The sequence below is a fragment of the Bactrocera neohumeralis genome, chromosome 3, assembly GCF_024586455.1.
Source record: "Bactrocera neohumeralis isolate Rockhampton chromosome 3, APGP_CSIRO_Bneo_wtdbg2-racon-allhic-juicebox.fasta_v2, whole genome shotgun sequence".
NCBI classification, from domain to species: Eukaryota; Metazoa; Arthropoda; class Insecta; order Diptera; family Tephritidae; genus Bactrocera; species Bactrocera neohumeralis.
In genome coordinates, this window is record NC_065920.1 from 49049474 (window position 1) to 49064217 (window position 14744).

The 14744-nt window shown below is 33.7% G+C and overlaps 1 protein-coding gene across 1 annotated transcript in view; it reads right to left on the reverse strand.

Moving 5' to 3' along the window:
- The window catches only part of LOC126752438 (alkaline ceramidase), a 37867-nt gene that overhangs the window by 9192 nt on the left and 13931 nt on the right, over positions 1–14744 (reverse strand). The window contains exons 2-3 of the mRNA XM_050463233.1: positions 9421–9677; positions 8048–8185 (exon numbers count right to left, since the gene is read on the reverse strand). Of these exons, the coding sequence (XP_050319190.1) occupies positions 8048–8185; positions 9421–9677 (395 nt within the window). The remainder of the gene's footprint in view (positions 1–8047; positions 8186–9420; positions 9678–14744) is intronic.

Genomic DNA, 14744 nt, shown 5'->3' on the forward strand with positions numbered 1-14744 from the left:
CGAACTGTGAAAAAATCAGCTGCCCATACCTACCCTCCAGGGAGTTATAGCGATTTTAGTATATCACTCTCAGTATTTATTCCATAGAAATAGAACGGAAATTCTCGGAATCACTTATTTTTTTTATTCTACATTTATTCTAGCACTCCACAAAAATGAGCATAACTCTCTTTAAACTAACTCAAGCTATTAAAGCTTTTATTGCCACCTTTCAAATAAGAAATGAAATAGATTTTGGTTTTATATAAAATTTCAGAGTTTTTCAACAAATATCGAAAAATTATGAAAATTTGACGTTTATAATTCTTGTTCGGACCACCCTATACTTTATTTAAAAAACTAATCATAGGGTATTTATCAGAAATAAAAGAAGAATTAAAATACATTTTTTTTGTAAATTTTTCGAACAACTTTTTTTTTTTAACTTTTGTTGAAAATTTGACCCGACAATTTTTTTCGGTGTAAATTTTTTTTCACTCATTCTGTTTGGGATTTCATTCTGACAAATCTGTAGAAGTTTCTCATCGATACAATTAAAATTACAGTTTAGGCAATATGATTTCCAAAAAATTTCGGTTTCGCAACACTGTGAGGCGTCAATCTATTAGGGATAGTTTAATAAAGTTTAATAACTCACCTTGGGAACTTTTTCTTGATAAATTATGGGAGTTGAACAGTGATGAGATTAATATATTTTTCGCCGAAAAGAGAACTTTATTTATATCCAATTGACTAAGTATTTCAAAAAATTTGTTGCAAGGATCATGCTGACACAAATATACTCATAAGAAAAGTGAAAGAATCGGATGGAATTTTAATTTACAGCAAGCTTGGTTGATAAGTCACACATCATCCCCGTACTGCTACATGGCGCTTAGGCATAGACGATGACAACATCTGATGAGTCGGCGTTACGAGTTTTCGAAAGAAAGGTTCTGCGGAAGATTTATGGTCCTTTGCGCATGAGCAACTTTGAACGAGATATACGACGACATTGACAGCGAATAAAGAAATAGCGGCTACGCTGGCTAGGTCATTTCGTACGAATAGATGAAAACACTTCAGCTCAGAGAGTATTCGACGCAATACCAGCTGGGGGAAGCAGAGGAAGATCTCCACTCCGTTGGAAAGAGCAGGCGGAGAAGGACCTGGCTACACTTGGGATCTCCAATTGGCGTCAAACAGCGAAAATCTAGCACCTGTGGCGCGTTGTTGTAAACTTGGCTATAACTGCTTAAGCGGTGTCTACGCCAATGAAACAGAATAAATAGATGCTATTCATATTAAGATGCCACTTACAAAATTACAGTTTTATTTCTTAATTTATGGTTTAGATATAGAACTGTATCATTTTGTAATTAACAGTATTTCGTTAGCATGGCAGTGTTCCGATTCCGCCCATCTACAATACCAATCCTCTCACTATATAAGTGGAACAAGTGTACTAAGTTTCATCGGGGAATACATATAAATGGACTTGTGCATGATCTAGTAGATTGTATGGAATAAACTTTGACTAACTAGTTGGTCTGGAAGTTCATACCAATTTATAACTAGTCAATTGCACCGTAGGGAATTTATACAATACACTTATTTGCATGTATGTATATACTCATATACTCGTATCATATAAGTTTTTAGTGCTTATGCACTTAACTATAGAAGTATGAAAAATCTGCAGCGATTTTTTTATTAATTGAACTGAGGTGTAGAAATAAATTATGTTAAGGTCAATTAGTTGTATTGAATATTCGCAATTTTGCACGCGATATTGCGAACTCTCCGTTCATTTGTTAATGGAGTATACACATACAGACATGTACACCAGCTCGCATATGGAAGAATTCAAAAAAACAGTAAACCAAATATTAATTGCTGCATGCGCATACACTAAATATGGCTAAGTGTCTCTCTAAAATTGGAATTTGAAAATTATTATAAAAAGCTTAAATCTAACAAATTTGTATATATTATTTATATTTATATTGCTCTGGCTTGCGTTAGAATAATATGAAGTTGGACTAATTACCAAGAATTGGAAGAAAATAAAACATTTATTGCAATGTACAAGAAAAGAAAACATAGAATAATCTCAAAATGACTCCACAAACCAGTTGAAATGATAACTTCGGTTGCACACAAGCTATAATACCCTTCACAAATACAAAAGATTGCTTACAACACTTTATTTCCATCGATCAGTTTGTATGGCAGCTATATGCTATAGTAGTCCGATATATCAATGATCGTGCTGATCAACCAAAACTGTTCATGCTGATCATTTATATATATATTTTATTCCGACTTTTCCTTCTGGGTGTTCAAAATATTGGCAGTCGAAAAAGTTTTTTCGTATTTCTAATCAAACATCAACTTATTTTTTTATATTTATAATAATAAATGAATAAACAAATATGTACCATTTTGATCGACCGCGAGCGAACCATTGTTGTGCTACACGAACTGATACAGCATCGTCTCGGTAAACTTCACAAATTTCATTGGTGGCTTGCGTGGCATTCCTCCCTTTTTTATACATAGCTGTAACTTTTTTTTCAACTTCCCCGAATTTAATTTTTTTTTTTGGTTAAATAAAGCTTAAAAGCTCAACTTTCCAACACTATATGGTATGGCACAATGTGATTGGTAGCACTGGAGATATACGACTGCAAAGACATCTATTGACAAAATACGATAAGACTTTTTCGACTACCCAATATAACAGTTAAGGATGATTTCTCTGTACTCAATTTCAACCTTATTTCATATTAAAAATTAGTATGCAAAAACAAAATATGTTCATCAAGATTTTATGATTTGGTTATTTTTAAAAACTCACTTGTTGTTGTCTCAACCACAATCTTTTTGATAATACTTTGCTCTTTAGAAGACTGGTAGATCTCATTTCAAGCATGTTTGTTTACAGGGTTATAACAAAACATTTGCTAATGGGTTTAAATCATCGCGGAGTTTAGGTTCGTATTTCTTTCTGCTGTTTTCAACTTCTTTCTTTAGCCTAGCAATACTAAGATCTATGTAATAATTTTCATATCGAATGTACCATGGTCAACCTGTTAGGCTCTAAGGACTTTTATTTAAAGTCAGTTAAAATTTGCTGCCCTTATTTTCATGTTAGTTAAAACCAAGCTCGCTTGATACTGACATCCTTTCTAATCTGAACTTGTTTAAAAGTATTTCACTTGTTGTTTTCACACTTGGGCGCTTGTTTAGCAACAGTTGCCGTATTTACAATAAGTTCTTCTATACTATGCATATATGTATGTACATTTATGTATATATTAAAGCGGGTCGATTTTTATACTTTTGTAAAGTGTTGGTACAGAAGATAATAACTTTGTTCACCAAACGGTTGTACGTATCACCGAAAACTAAGCGAGATAGATATAGGATTATATAGTATATCTATGTATATATATAAAACAAAGATGGGTTTGTTCGGACACTTATAACTCGAGATCTGCTGAACCAATTTTCATGGTTATTGATTCGTTGGATTTGTCTCCGCCCCGAATAGCAGAATACATATTAAAAACAATGAAAACTCGATATGTGTAATGACTACTTAATCTTATATATACTTTTTTTCATTTTTTTTAATTTTTGTTTGTTTTGTTTTTTAATATTTTTGTAAATTATTTGAATCGTTCAATTTCGGACGCTTGCTTTTTTATTCCGGCTATTTAAAAGAAAAATTTTTGAAAATTATTCAGTGAAAACTTTATGTGTGTTGCAGATAGAAATTTGTTACGGAGCCACGAAGAGGTCGGCGTTCTTTTTGCCATCAACGTATGGCAGCCCAAGCAAGGCAAGGCAAAAAGTACTCCCAAAATGCGATGAAATATGTGCGGAATTATGGATCGCGGTCATTCAGCAAGCGATCGTCACGATAACACAGCACGACTTTTCAAACAACAGTTACGATGTTTCATGGACTTTATCTTGGAGTAATGTAGGTATATGTGGTGCTGTTAGATGCTAGATGTACTATGTTGAGTGACAACAGAGAGGTTTGTCGCACGTACACATTCTTCTTTGGATGGTGGATGGTGGTTACTCCAGATCAAATTGAAGAAATCATTTCTGCGGAAATTCCTGACGCAGAGAAAGATTCAGTATTATAAGAAGTGATGAAAACCAATATGGTACATTGACCTTGGGGACACCACAATCCCACTTCGGTTTGTATGTCTGACAATAAATGCACGAAACACTATCCACTAGAAATGATGGATATCCAATGTACGAGTATCAGCGTCGCTCACCAGATGACAATGGCAGAACATTTAGCATTCAATTTAGAGGCGTGAATATCGAAGTTAACAAGACATCGAAGTCGACATCATATGGATAGTACCATATTCGCCACTGTTGTCTAATTCACATTCAAAAGTGATGTCAATGTTGCCTATTGCAGTTTGGTGCAATCGATAAAATACGTTTGTAAATACGTCACCAAAGGAAGCAACATGGCGGTCACTGGTCTTGAACGATACGGTCGATACGTGAACTGCAATAAAGCGCTTTGTATGATATTTACTTTTGCGATTCATGAACGTTTTCCGACTGTTGTGCGTCTCGCAGTTAATTTGGAGAATGACCAAATAGTCCATTTCAACACAGAGAATACAGTACAGACAGGGAAAACACCCCCAGCAACAAAATTAACATTTACGAGTTTTTCTCAACTTTCGTCAGTGAACCGTTTGCGAGAACTTGCTCTATTCGGAAATACCTTGATATTATACATACAATTACAATTACAATTGTTGGAACATTATAATCACTGGAATGAAGTTCGCACACTTTTCGCGATGATCAGCCATCAAATTAGCGTCAGTTATGGGATACGACCAAAAATTACATTGCCGAAGACATTTTACATCGTATACGCTAAGAATTGGAAATGGGTCAATACTGGTTGATACTTCCGGTGGTTTGATATCAATTCCATATGCCGTTTATCAATTCACGAAATATGGACTTATCAGGAATGTTTATACGAACATTGGACAAATTATCGTTAGTACGATTCCTTAAATGCATGTGCAATATTAGCTGCCAAAAATACCGATGTTGTTGACTTAAACTGGAAGATTCAAAGTCAAATTCCGGGAGACTTGCGGTCATACAAATCGATCGATCGTCTTGACAATGAAGACAATACTGTGAATTATTCAGTGGAATTTCTAAATAAGTTCTTTGGAGCGGCTTAGTATGCCACCGCATCATTTGCGTCTCAAAGTTGGATCTGTCGTTATAATGTTTCGCAATATGATTGCACCTATCAAATACATGGGGCAGAATGCTTGATTCTACGCATTTATTTTGAGTTCTAACGATTTGCCATTTCAGTTCAAACGCATTCCGTTTCCAGGGAAAATTGCATTTGAAATCACAATCGACAGGACACAAGGATAGTCGCATAGTGTGTGGCATAAATTTGGAAATGCTATAATTTTCACACGGCCAAATATACGTGGCGTGCTCAAGAGTTGGAAAACCATCTTTTCTGTACACCGAAACAGAAACCAAAAATTGTTGTTTATCAAACTGCATTACATTGAAAAAAAAATGTAGAAAAATCTCAAATAAATGATAATCAACACAATATGAATTTTTGTATTTTCAATTCAAAAGACATGATTTCGCGCAGGACAACGGCTGCGGGGTCAGCTAGTATATATATAAATGATCAATATGAAGACGAGTTGAAATCTGAGTGACTGTCTGTCTAAGAACTAAGAACTTAATTAAGATATAAAACTCTACTTCGGCATAGGGGACCACTAATAAGTTTAATATACAAGTATGTACATATCTTCTAAGCCACAAAAGACACAGAAACCAAATTTGTCTAGCAAAAATATTATAAGAACTTCCCATATAACGGTACTGTTAAAAACTACTAAAAGCGCAATAAATCAATAACTAAATACGCCAGAGACATTAAATTTTACCTTCGAGATGGTTTGACACAATTTTAAATTCCAATTATTTCTTTCACTTTCCAGTACAGAAATCAAGAAGTAATTAATGTAACGGGATGAAATTGTTCCCAAATCCAATCAAAACTGTTCAAGCCCTTAGGTTCCGAATATGTGAACCCCAGTATCCATAGTAGTTTTTGACCGAAAATATCGATTAATGTATGCGATATTGCACAAATGAAATTCAAAGAGAATCCTTTCCTGACAATAGTAACTCTGTATATCAAAAATCGATTGAATCAGGTCAATACTTCCCTGAGCACCCATATACCTAATATAAAGTTTTTCTAATTTCCGGGTGACTTTGTACCGCTTATATCGGTCACTATATGAGTTATCTCAATGAAAATGAAAGAGCGTGCTTTAACAGTGTATCTATGTGCCTAAAATAGATGAAATTGAGCGCAAACTTGGCATAGCTCCGATATAACGAATAGTAGGATTTTCGAATATCCAATTGACTTTACTCCATATGTTTAGTGATTGTATGAGAGTTACCTTAATGAAACCATGTGAACTCTTTTTTTACCCTGTGGTATGATAATGGTTAATAGATAAAATACACTACATATAATGTTTTTCGTTTTTCTACCAAACCTTATACAGGATTTTAAGGATTAAGTATTCTAAACAATTTTCCCAAAGAAACTACATATGGGTCTAAAACCGTTTTGCGAGCGATTTTTAACGATTTTTAACTCGAAGAAAAATTTGAATAATCACTTGTATAGGAGATACGTGATATCGCCGGCTCGAGACCGATTTCAGATTCATAGTCGCTTGGGCAAAGTTGTTCAGAGTGATCCGTAGAACCTTTCACGAATACACGAATTTTCGTTTTTTGCTCTTTTTAAATCAACCCGCTCTAATATACATACATAGTTATAGGCCTTGTAAGTCGACAAACTTAGAGAGCTGATAAGCTGCACTTTGCCTGTCCCATTTTCAATAACCTTGCTTACAATTAAATCCAAGAACACATTGCATGTTATGGCCGAATACAAATTGTGTTAATGTTTTCAAAAGCGGAAGTAGCTTAATTAAACAATATGTATGTATATTATTGAGTAACAAAAAATTACGTATACACTATTGATTGTGCAAAAGAACTAGTGCTTTCAACATTTCAAGCTGTAAACGGTAATATTTTTATACAACTTTTAATTAAATATCCGTCGACTAGGGTTTATCTTTCAGCAGGTCATAAATAAATAATAAGTATAAATAAAATGTATTATCTACTAAGACCTGGATTGATAATCTGAAAAAATAGTAATTTAAGCCATATTAGATAATTTTGTTTAACACAATTTGGAAATATCATTATGAAACGATTTGCTGCTATTTATTAAATATCAATTTAAGTCATTGGCTTAAACGTTCCTACTTTCCTCAAATTGACCTAACCCCCACATAACTATTATTAGGAATTCCGAACTTCCTGCTGACTTTGTACTACATATATAGGCCAATATGTAAGTTTTCTCATTGAAAAATTAAAATAGATAAATTTGAGGGAAAACTTGGCCTAGCCACTATATAACTAATATCAGGATTTACGGAAATCTGGCTGACTTTACTCTATATGATTTGTTTTTTAGTATGTGGTATGTTAATAGTACATGGTTCGACAAAAGATACGTTAGAAAATCAATATATATATATAGTATATGGGAGTTGAAGTAGTATTGACCTGATTTAACCTTTTTTTCCCAATATCACATACTATTAACGTGCAACATACTAAAAAACCAATCATCCCCCGTTAATAAGCAGAATGTTTTAAAATCTTTTAAATTATGAATTATGGTAGACATTTAATATATTGATATAATTATGTGCACCGTACATAATATTAGTATGTCCACTAAATTATTGTTATTATTTTTTAAACATATACATACATATATTTTATTCCTATTTATTTACATACATATATCGGCTTTACTATTAATTGTAGCGCTTATATTGCATTTAGCTACACACTGAGTCTCGAAATAATGTTACCATTTAGCATAGTTACTATAATAAACGCTTACCTTTGCAGCTCACGATACATCATTATCATTGTTGGCACGCCCATAGCCATTAGTACAAACGCATTAACTATGGGCTTCCAAATCGACATGCCCGTCGCGAAAATCGCCGAAAGAAACATAAACACGCTGAATGTTTTCCTATAAATAACAATTATTATCCTATTAATATTTTGGTTTTACAGTCATTAAGAATTTAAAAGATGAAATTTTATATTTACGCATAAAAAAGGTCTCACAAAAATGTTGATTAATTTCTTCGGATCATTTTTTCGACAAAATTCAAACTATAAATTTAGTGATGAAATATAGTCAGCAGTTTTTTCTGAATATTGACTTCTAACTAGTCAGGTCTAATAAAAAAACCTATTATTTTTCCAATAAATGACTTTAGTAAACCTAGTGTTAACTTACACAGTATAGCGTTAGAAAGATAAGATTTCGTACTAAAAAATAATCTCAGACAGTTTTTTAATTCCTAGACTCGGTATTACTTGAACACGAGTCAAAGATGGGCGCCAGCAAGGAGAAAATACTCCAAATTTTACTTATTTTTCTGGATAGAGAAATGCCAAGGGGCTGAAAAGTGTTTGTGGTCCTGATACTGTAAGAGTCAATCATGCGCAATTTTAGTTAAGTCTTTTAGTTTCTGGTAATATACGAGTAGATGTCAAAGATGCAATAAGCTCTGGAAGACCAATTGTCGAAAATATCGATAAAATAATGTAATTATTCTAGTCCGACCGTCATGTAAGCACTGTTTCGATTAACCTGGTGCTAAACATGGTAGCACCATTTAAATAATGATCCGAATAATTTCCATCGGAAGCGCTTCTGAATAGCAACAAATTCGATCCATCTTCGAAACTCATAGTTACCGGTGATGAAAAGTTTCTTACTTACGACAACGTCAAGCGAAAACGGTCGGTGTCAAGCAGGGATTGACTGTCAAGAAGAATTTGCTATGTGTTAGGTGGGATTGACAGGGAATAATTTATCACCAACTCTTAATTCGAACCTGTACAATCACCAATTGGATTATCTAAAGTAATCAGTCACCCTGAAATGACCAGCTTCGGACGAACGGTTGTATTCCATCAGAACAAGCCAACATTGGCGCGGTAGTGACAAGCTTGGTCGGGATGTTCTTGTGCCTCCACTTTATCTATGGCGAATGCTTTTGCTGATAAGAGAAGCTTCTGTAAATTTATTGTCAATAGGGACGCGGGTTTCTAGGAGAGTGGCATTATAATTATTACCTTCGAAATACCAACAAGTTTTCGAACAAAACAGTAATTATTTCACCTAAATTAGATATTTTAAACTACAATTAAAAGCAAAAATAGTGGATTTCTTTTTAATTTTTCATTACTTACCGGTCATTACGGAAGACTTTTGGATAATACTTTTTTGGGAAGAACAAAGAGTAAGCAGCCATAAAAACCCACAAAATCGCCAGCTCATCAAGTAATTGACCAATTAAACTGAGCGTTGCATGGAAGTACATTGAGCTTAAACCCACTATTATAAGTAGAACCCAGAGGACGTGTATACCAGGTGTTACGAAGCGCCCATACTCCTTAAATAAACATATCAAGACTGGCGGCAGGAGCAGAAACAGAAAATTACTTGTCTGTAATGACAATGACAATATATGGTAATTTGTATTGTAAGGATATAAAGTGTAGTTATTCATACAATTATATAAAATATTAGGGTGAACAATGCATGTTTTTTATGCGTTTCTTTGAAAATATTAACTATGTATACATACTTACATCTGTGCCAATGAGTACAATTAATCATGATCATATAAGTGCATAATACATAAATAATTATTACATATCGTCACCTAAAATGCAAAATAACGTAACAACACTTTCGGAAATTTACAGGGGAAAGACGTAATAAAATAAAACATTAGTGAAAAAAAATTTAAATATTGGTTAAAATTGGGTTACATCTCATAGCAGAACCTTAAAATGTTGGAGATATGTACTTATATGTATGTAATTTGACGTAGTGGATAGTAATCAATGAAACCACGACAACGCCCCGGTTCTCATCGTCTTTCTTGTGAACAGCTACCTAACCAACGCCGGCATCCCAACGCTTCCGCATGTGAGTTATATGGCATGTTAATAATATGTTTTACTGGCAAAAATAAATAAAATTGAATCAATATTGCCCCCAACTCCCATACTTTCCTGAAGAAATTGCTCGGAATCTGATTATTGCAAGTTGCAAGAGCACACAATTTTCGGTTACACCCGAACTTAGCCCTTCTTTACTTCTTTTTATTATTTATTCCGCTGCATTGCTAAGGGCATTATTGATCCGATTCAAACCATTTTTGACATTCTGCCCTATCGTTATCAAATAAGAATTTTCCGAATTTCTAAATTACATTTCACAGATTGACCGAAATTTTCGATAAAAAGTTAGCAGTCGATTTGATTTTATTTGGACAATTTTTGATCATAAGATGCACATTTCAAAAGCACTATTCGGCAATATTTTATCTAGATAGTATATTGATTGCTTCTTGTTTTGAAAGCATCGGTTGCAATTTAATATTTTGTTATATGGGAATAATGAGTGGTTTTTGTCTGATTCGCACTGTGAGTTAGGAATGCAAATATAATACCTAAAAAATTGATTGAAATCGATCAAATAGCTTCCGAGATAGGGGCTTTTACCTAAATGTAGGCAGTGCCATACTCTCGTACCATCTCGGGTGTAAAACTGTATGCCTCTGGCGCATTTATTTATAGATTTTTCATACCTTTAGTAGTTTGTAACAAAACCCTTTTAATTTTTTTTTCAATCGCAGATGCCCATCTCGAATGCAATTCGTTGTACTAAATAACAGCATTGTATCTTATTGTTGAGCTTAGTTATGGCACTCGCAAGTTTCATCAAGATATCTCAATTTTTACTCCAGCTATCAATTGCTCGGATAGGCGGAAAGAGAGTCACCCGGATTCCAACTCATCTCGTTATCCTAATCATTTTCATATGTATATAGTATATATACATCTAAATCTATACTCTTTGTAAGACGCAGTCTCTGTGCCATATACCCAAAACCCCATTCACAACATAAATGCCATAAAATTGGCAAAGTTAATAAAATTACTCGATATAAAATTTATATATGTACCTTTAAATATAAAATATCACCCTTTTCCCCCATACTTCCGTATTAATATGCAAATGAATGAACTTTTCTTTATTCACAACTGATAATTTCGAAATTACGTTAGTTAATTTTTTATCATTACTAACAATACAATTTTTACTAAGTGTAACAAACGGATGCCCTAATATAAAGGGGGTTGAACTTAAGGTGTGAATTGGAGAATGCGTTCAATTAATTTGCACATATTGTACGCAATTTAGTATGCACTATTATACGAATTAAATATGTATTTACGTAAATAGTCGTGTACTAAAGCATATGTGACCTATTTTTTGCCTGCCGCGTTTTGCTACTCATTCCCAGGTAATTATAGAATAATAGCCTGCACCTTGACATTGCGAAAAATTTGAAATTTTATCAATTAATTGTTGACCAGCCACATATAAAATATGTGTGTAGTCGAAATATTTCAATTTTTATTGCTTATTTAAAAGAGGTGTGCACAAAAATTTGAACATTGTTTGGGAGCCAGGTAGGTGTCGGCAGCTGAACTAACAATTTTCTCTGATAAGTGATAAGCAAAAAAACAGGTGTAGCACTTCATAAAATACGACAGGTGTTAAATTAGGATAGGTCAGATTAGGTATGTTTATTATGTTTTGACTTCATGTAAAATAAAATTGATTAGCTAGGTACTGGGTGTACATTCTTGCATATCCATATGTACATATTAAAGGGCAAACTAAAAGGCTAAAAATGCGATATGTAGTATTTTTTTTAAAGAAAACTGCTTGGTGAATTTTTTTGATATTTTGAGGATATATTTATATATATATTTTTTTATATAATTTTTTTTCATTGAGTTATAAAATTCATAAGAAATAAAAAATTTTCCCAAAAATAATCAAACTTTAACTGTTAATATCTTTTAAACGTTTGGGTTTACGAAAAAATCATAATAGACCTTTTTTGTAGAGCATTAAATTTCCTATAAAATCTAAGGAACAATATATTTTTTTAAGTAGTTGAAAGCGAGATATAAATTTTTCTATCTGATAATAAGAAAAAATAGAAAACCGTTAGGCGTTACAATTAAAAACTCATATTTGGAGAGGCTTTCTTAGAGGTGTCTAGGAACCTATTTTTTCGAGTACCAAACGAAAAAAAAATTTTTTTTTTTTGTAATCACTCTGTATATACATATATTCCCAAGTAACTAAAAAAGGTCCTTCACTAATGCAATGATTGAGGTCATCTCCATGGTTAAAAACAAGAAAATAAACAAGTAAGGAAAGGCTCAGTTCAGTTGTAACCAAACATTTTATAATCTTGCTTTTTACAAAGATCAATAAGGAGGAGGAAGATGTCCTTGCCGGTCTATGGAAACTTAGAGATGCCTAATGAGGACCCATATCTGGGGTTGAGCTCCACTTTTCATTCAAAACAGCATGTGGATCTGACCATGGTCAAAGCCTGGTGTGCAATCGCCTGGTAAATTCTGGGGTTGGAAACCATGAATTATCAAGTGGATGTACACCATGATCGTGAGAAGGATCGTTACATATGGAGCGGTGTCATAGGCTTCAAAAGCATCGCAGAGACTGTAAACACATGTCCGTGTGTGTCTACGTGTCCGACGGCAGCACTAGAGGTCATGCTGGAACTCACACCAATCCAGATGAAAAATAATCTCATACTTACCAGCAAATGAAGGCTCTATGTGTTGCAACACCACTGACTCTTCTCACGAGGGAGAATACTCAGCCATAGTCAAGCGGCATGAGATTAAATCGCTATTAGTGTAGGAGTGTTTATATGTTATGTTAATGTTGAGTAAAAATTCCATATGCATTATTTGAAGAAAATGAGTGGATTTTTTAATAAAATCGTGCTTATGGGATATTATGTGATGAATGTGATTATGTGATTGAATATTGTATTGTGCTAAATTGAATATTTTGAATGTCTATGAAAAAAACCTAAACCAGAGAATGGGAAATCTACATATTAGAGATCTGACGTTTAGACCAAGGCCTAGACCAATTTCAGTCATAATCAGCGCTAAACTACATTATTTATACGGAAATTTGTTCACATATTTTTAATAAAATACAAGAACTGCATTGTACGAGTATAGTATGTGGTATTTCGGGATTAGAGAATACAAACAAATATTAATCATCGATACTCGCATTATTGTTTTTCAAAATATTTTGAACCAATTGTCGTAGTACTTTTGCCATTTAGGTTGAGGTATCTCCAAAACATGCGTTCTGAATGCACCAACTTCCTCTTCTAGTGTCGATAAACGTTCACCTCTCGATTTATTTTTTACGAACGGCAATAAAAAGAAGTCATTCAGTGCCAAGTCAGGACTTTACGGAGGATAACTCATCAAATCGATATTTTGAGTGCTCAAAAATACAGTTGTTTCAGTCCATTTTTAAGAGCTAGTACTATCGTGGTGAAGAGGTGAAACACAACTGGCAAAGAAATGGTTGTATACCACTCATACCACTGGTTCCAGTGGTGTGGTTGCGACATGTCTAATTTTTCCAAAAAAGACGCAAAAATTTGCTGGAAGTGCTTAATGCAAGAACAAATTTTGTTGTGTTCGGCTCATATTGAAACATCCGCACAGTTGACTGCTGTTTACTTTCGGGCTCATATGCGTAAATCCTCAATCCATGAACTCATGCTTTGTTTTTTTGTTATTGTACAATAAGTGGTTTAGGAGATATTTACATTAAACCAATTAGAGGGCAGGGCCACGCCCACTATTTCAAAAATTTCATCCAACAAATGCCCCATGCTACTGCGATCCCGTGTTCTATATCTTAATTTAATGCTTAGTTATGGCACTTTATTCATTTTCATTCAATGGCGTTTTTGGACGTGGCTGTGGTCCAATTACGTCTATCTACAAACTCGTCCTTCCTTTTTTTCCAAGACACATGTACCAAATTTCATCAACAAATCTTAATTTTGACTCAAGTTATCGCTTGTACCGGCGAACAGACGGACGGACGCGCGATACCAAAAGGAAAATTTGCCGAGCGACAGAAGAGTCCGTGTGCAAACCCAATCTAATCGGAGTTTTGTCACGCCTTTTAAACGAAATATTGTAGAAGACTATAACCAAGCCCATCCGAATTTGTGGCTATAACTGTAATTTGGGACAGGGAATCGAAGTTGAAAAGGACATCTGGTGGACGTGGCTTTGCCTTCTAATAGATTTCATGCACATAAATATACATATTTTACAAAGCTTTAACTATATTAACTAAATGCGCTGAGAAAGTTTTGCGAAGAACTAAAAATATTTCTCCGGTTTCGACTTTATAATTGCGAGAGTATAAAAAGATCGGCTGTACCCGAACTTAGAATGTCAATTCTTCAATTTTTATCAAAAATTAAAACAACAAGAATATTTTTATGAATAACATAAAAAAATTTTGGTAGACAAATGTATTACTTTAATTTGATTACATAGAAATACCATGATATGCCTAATTACCCTACTCAACCAATCTGAAGGAAAGATTTGGTACTGATGTA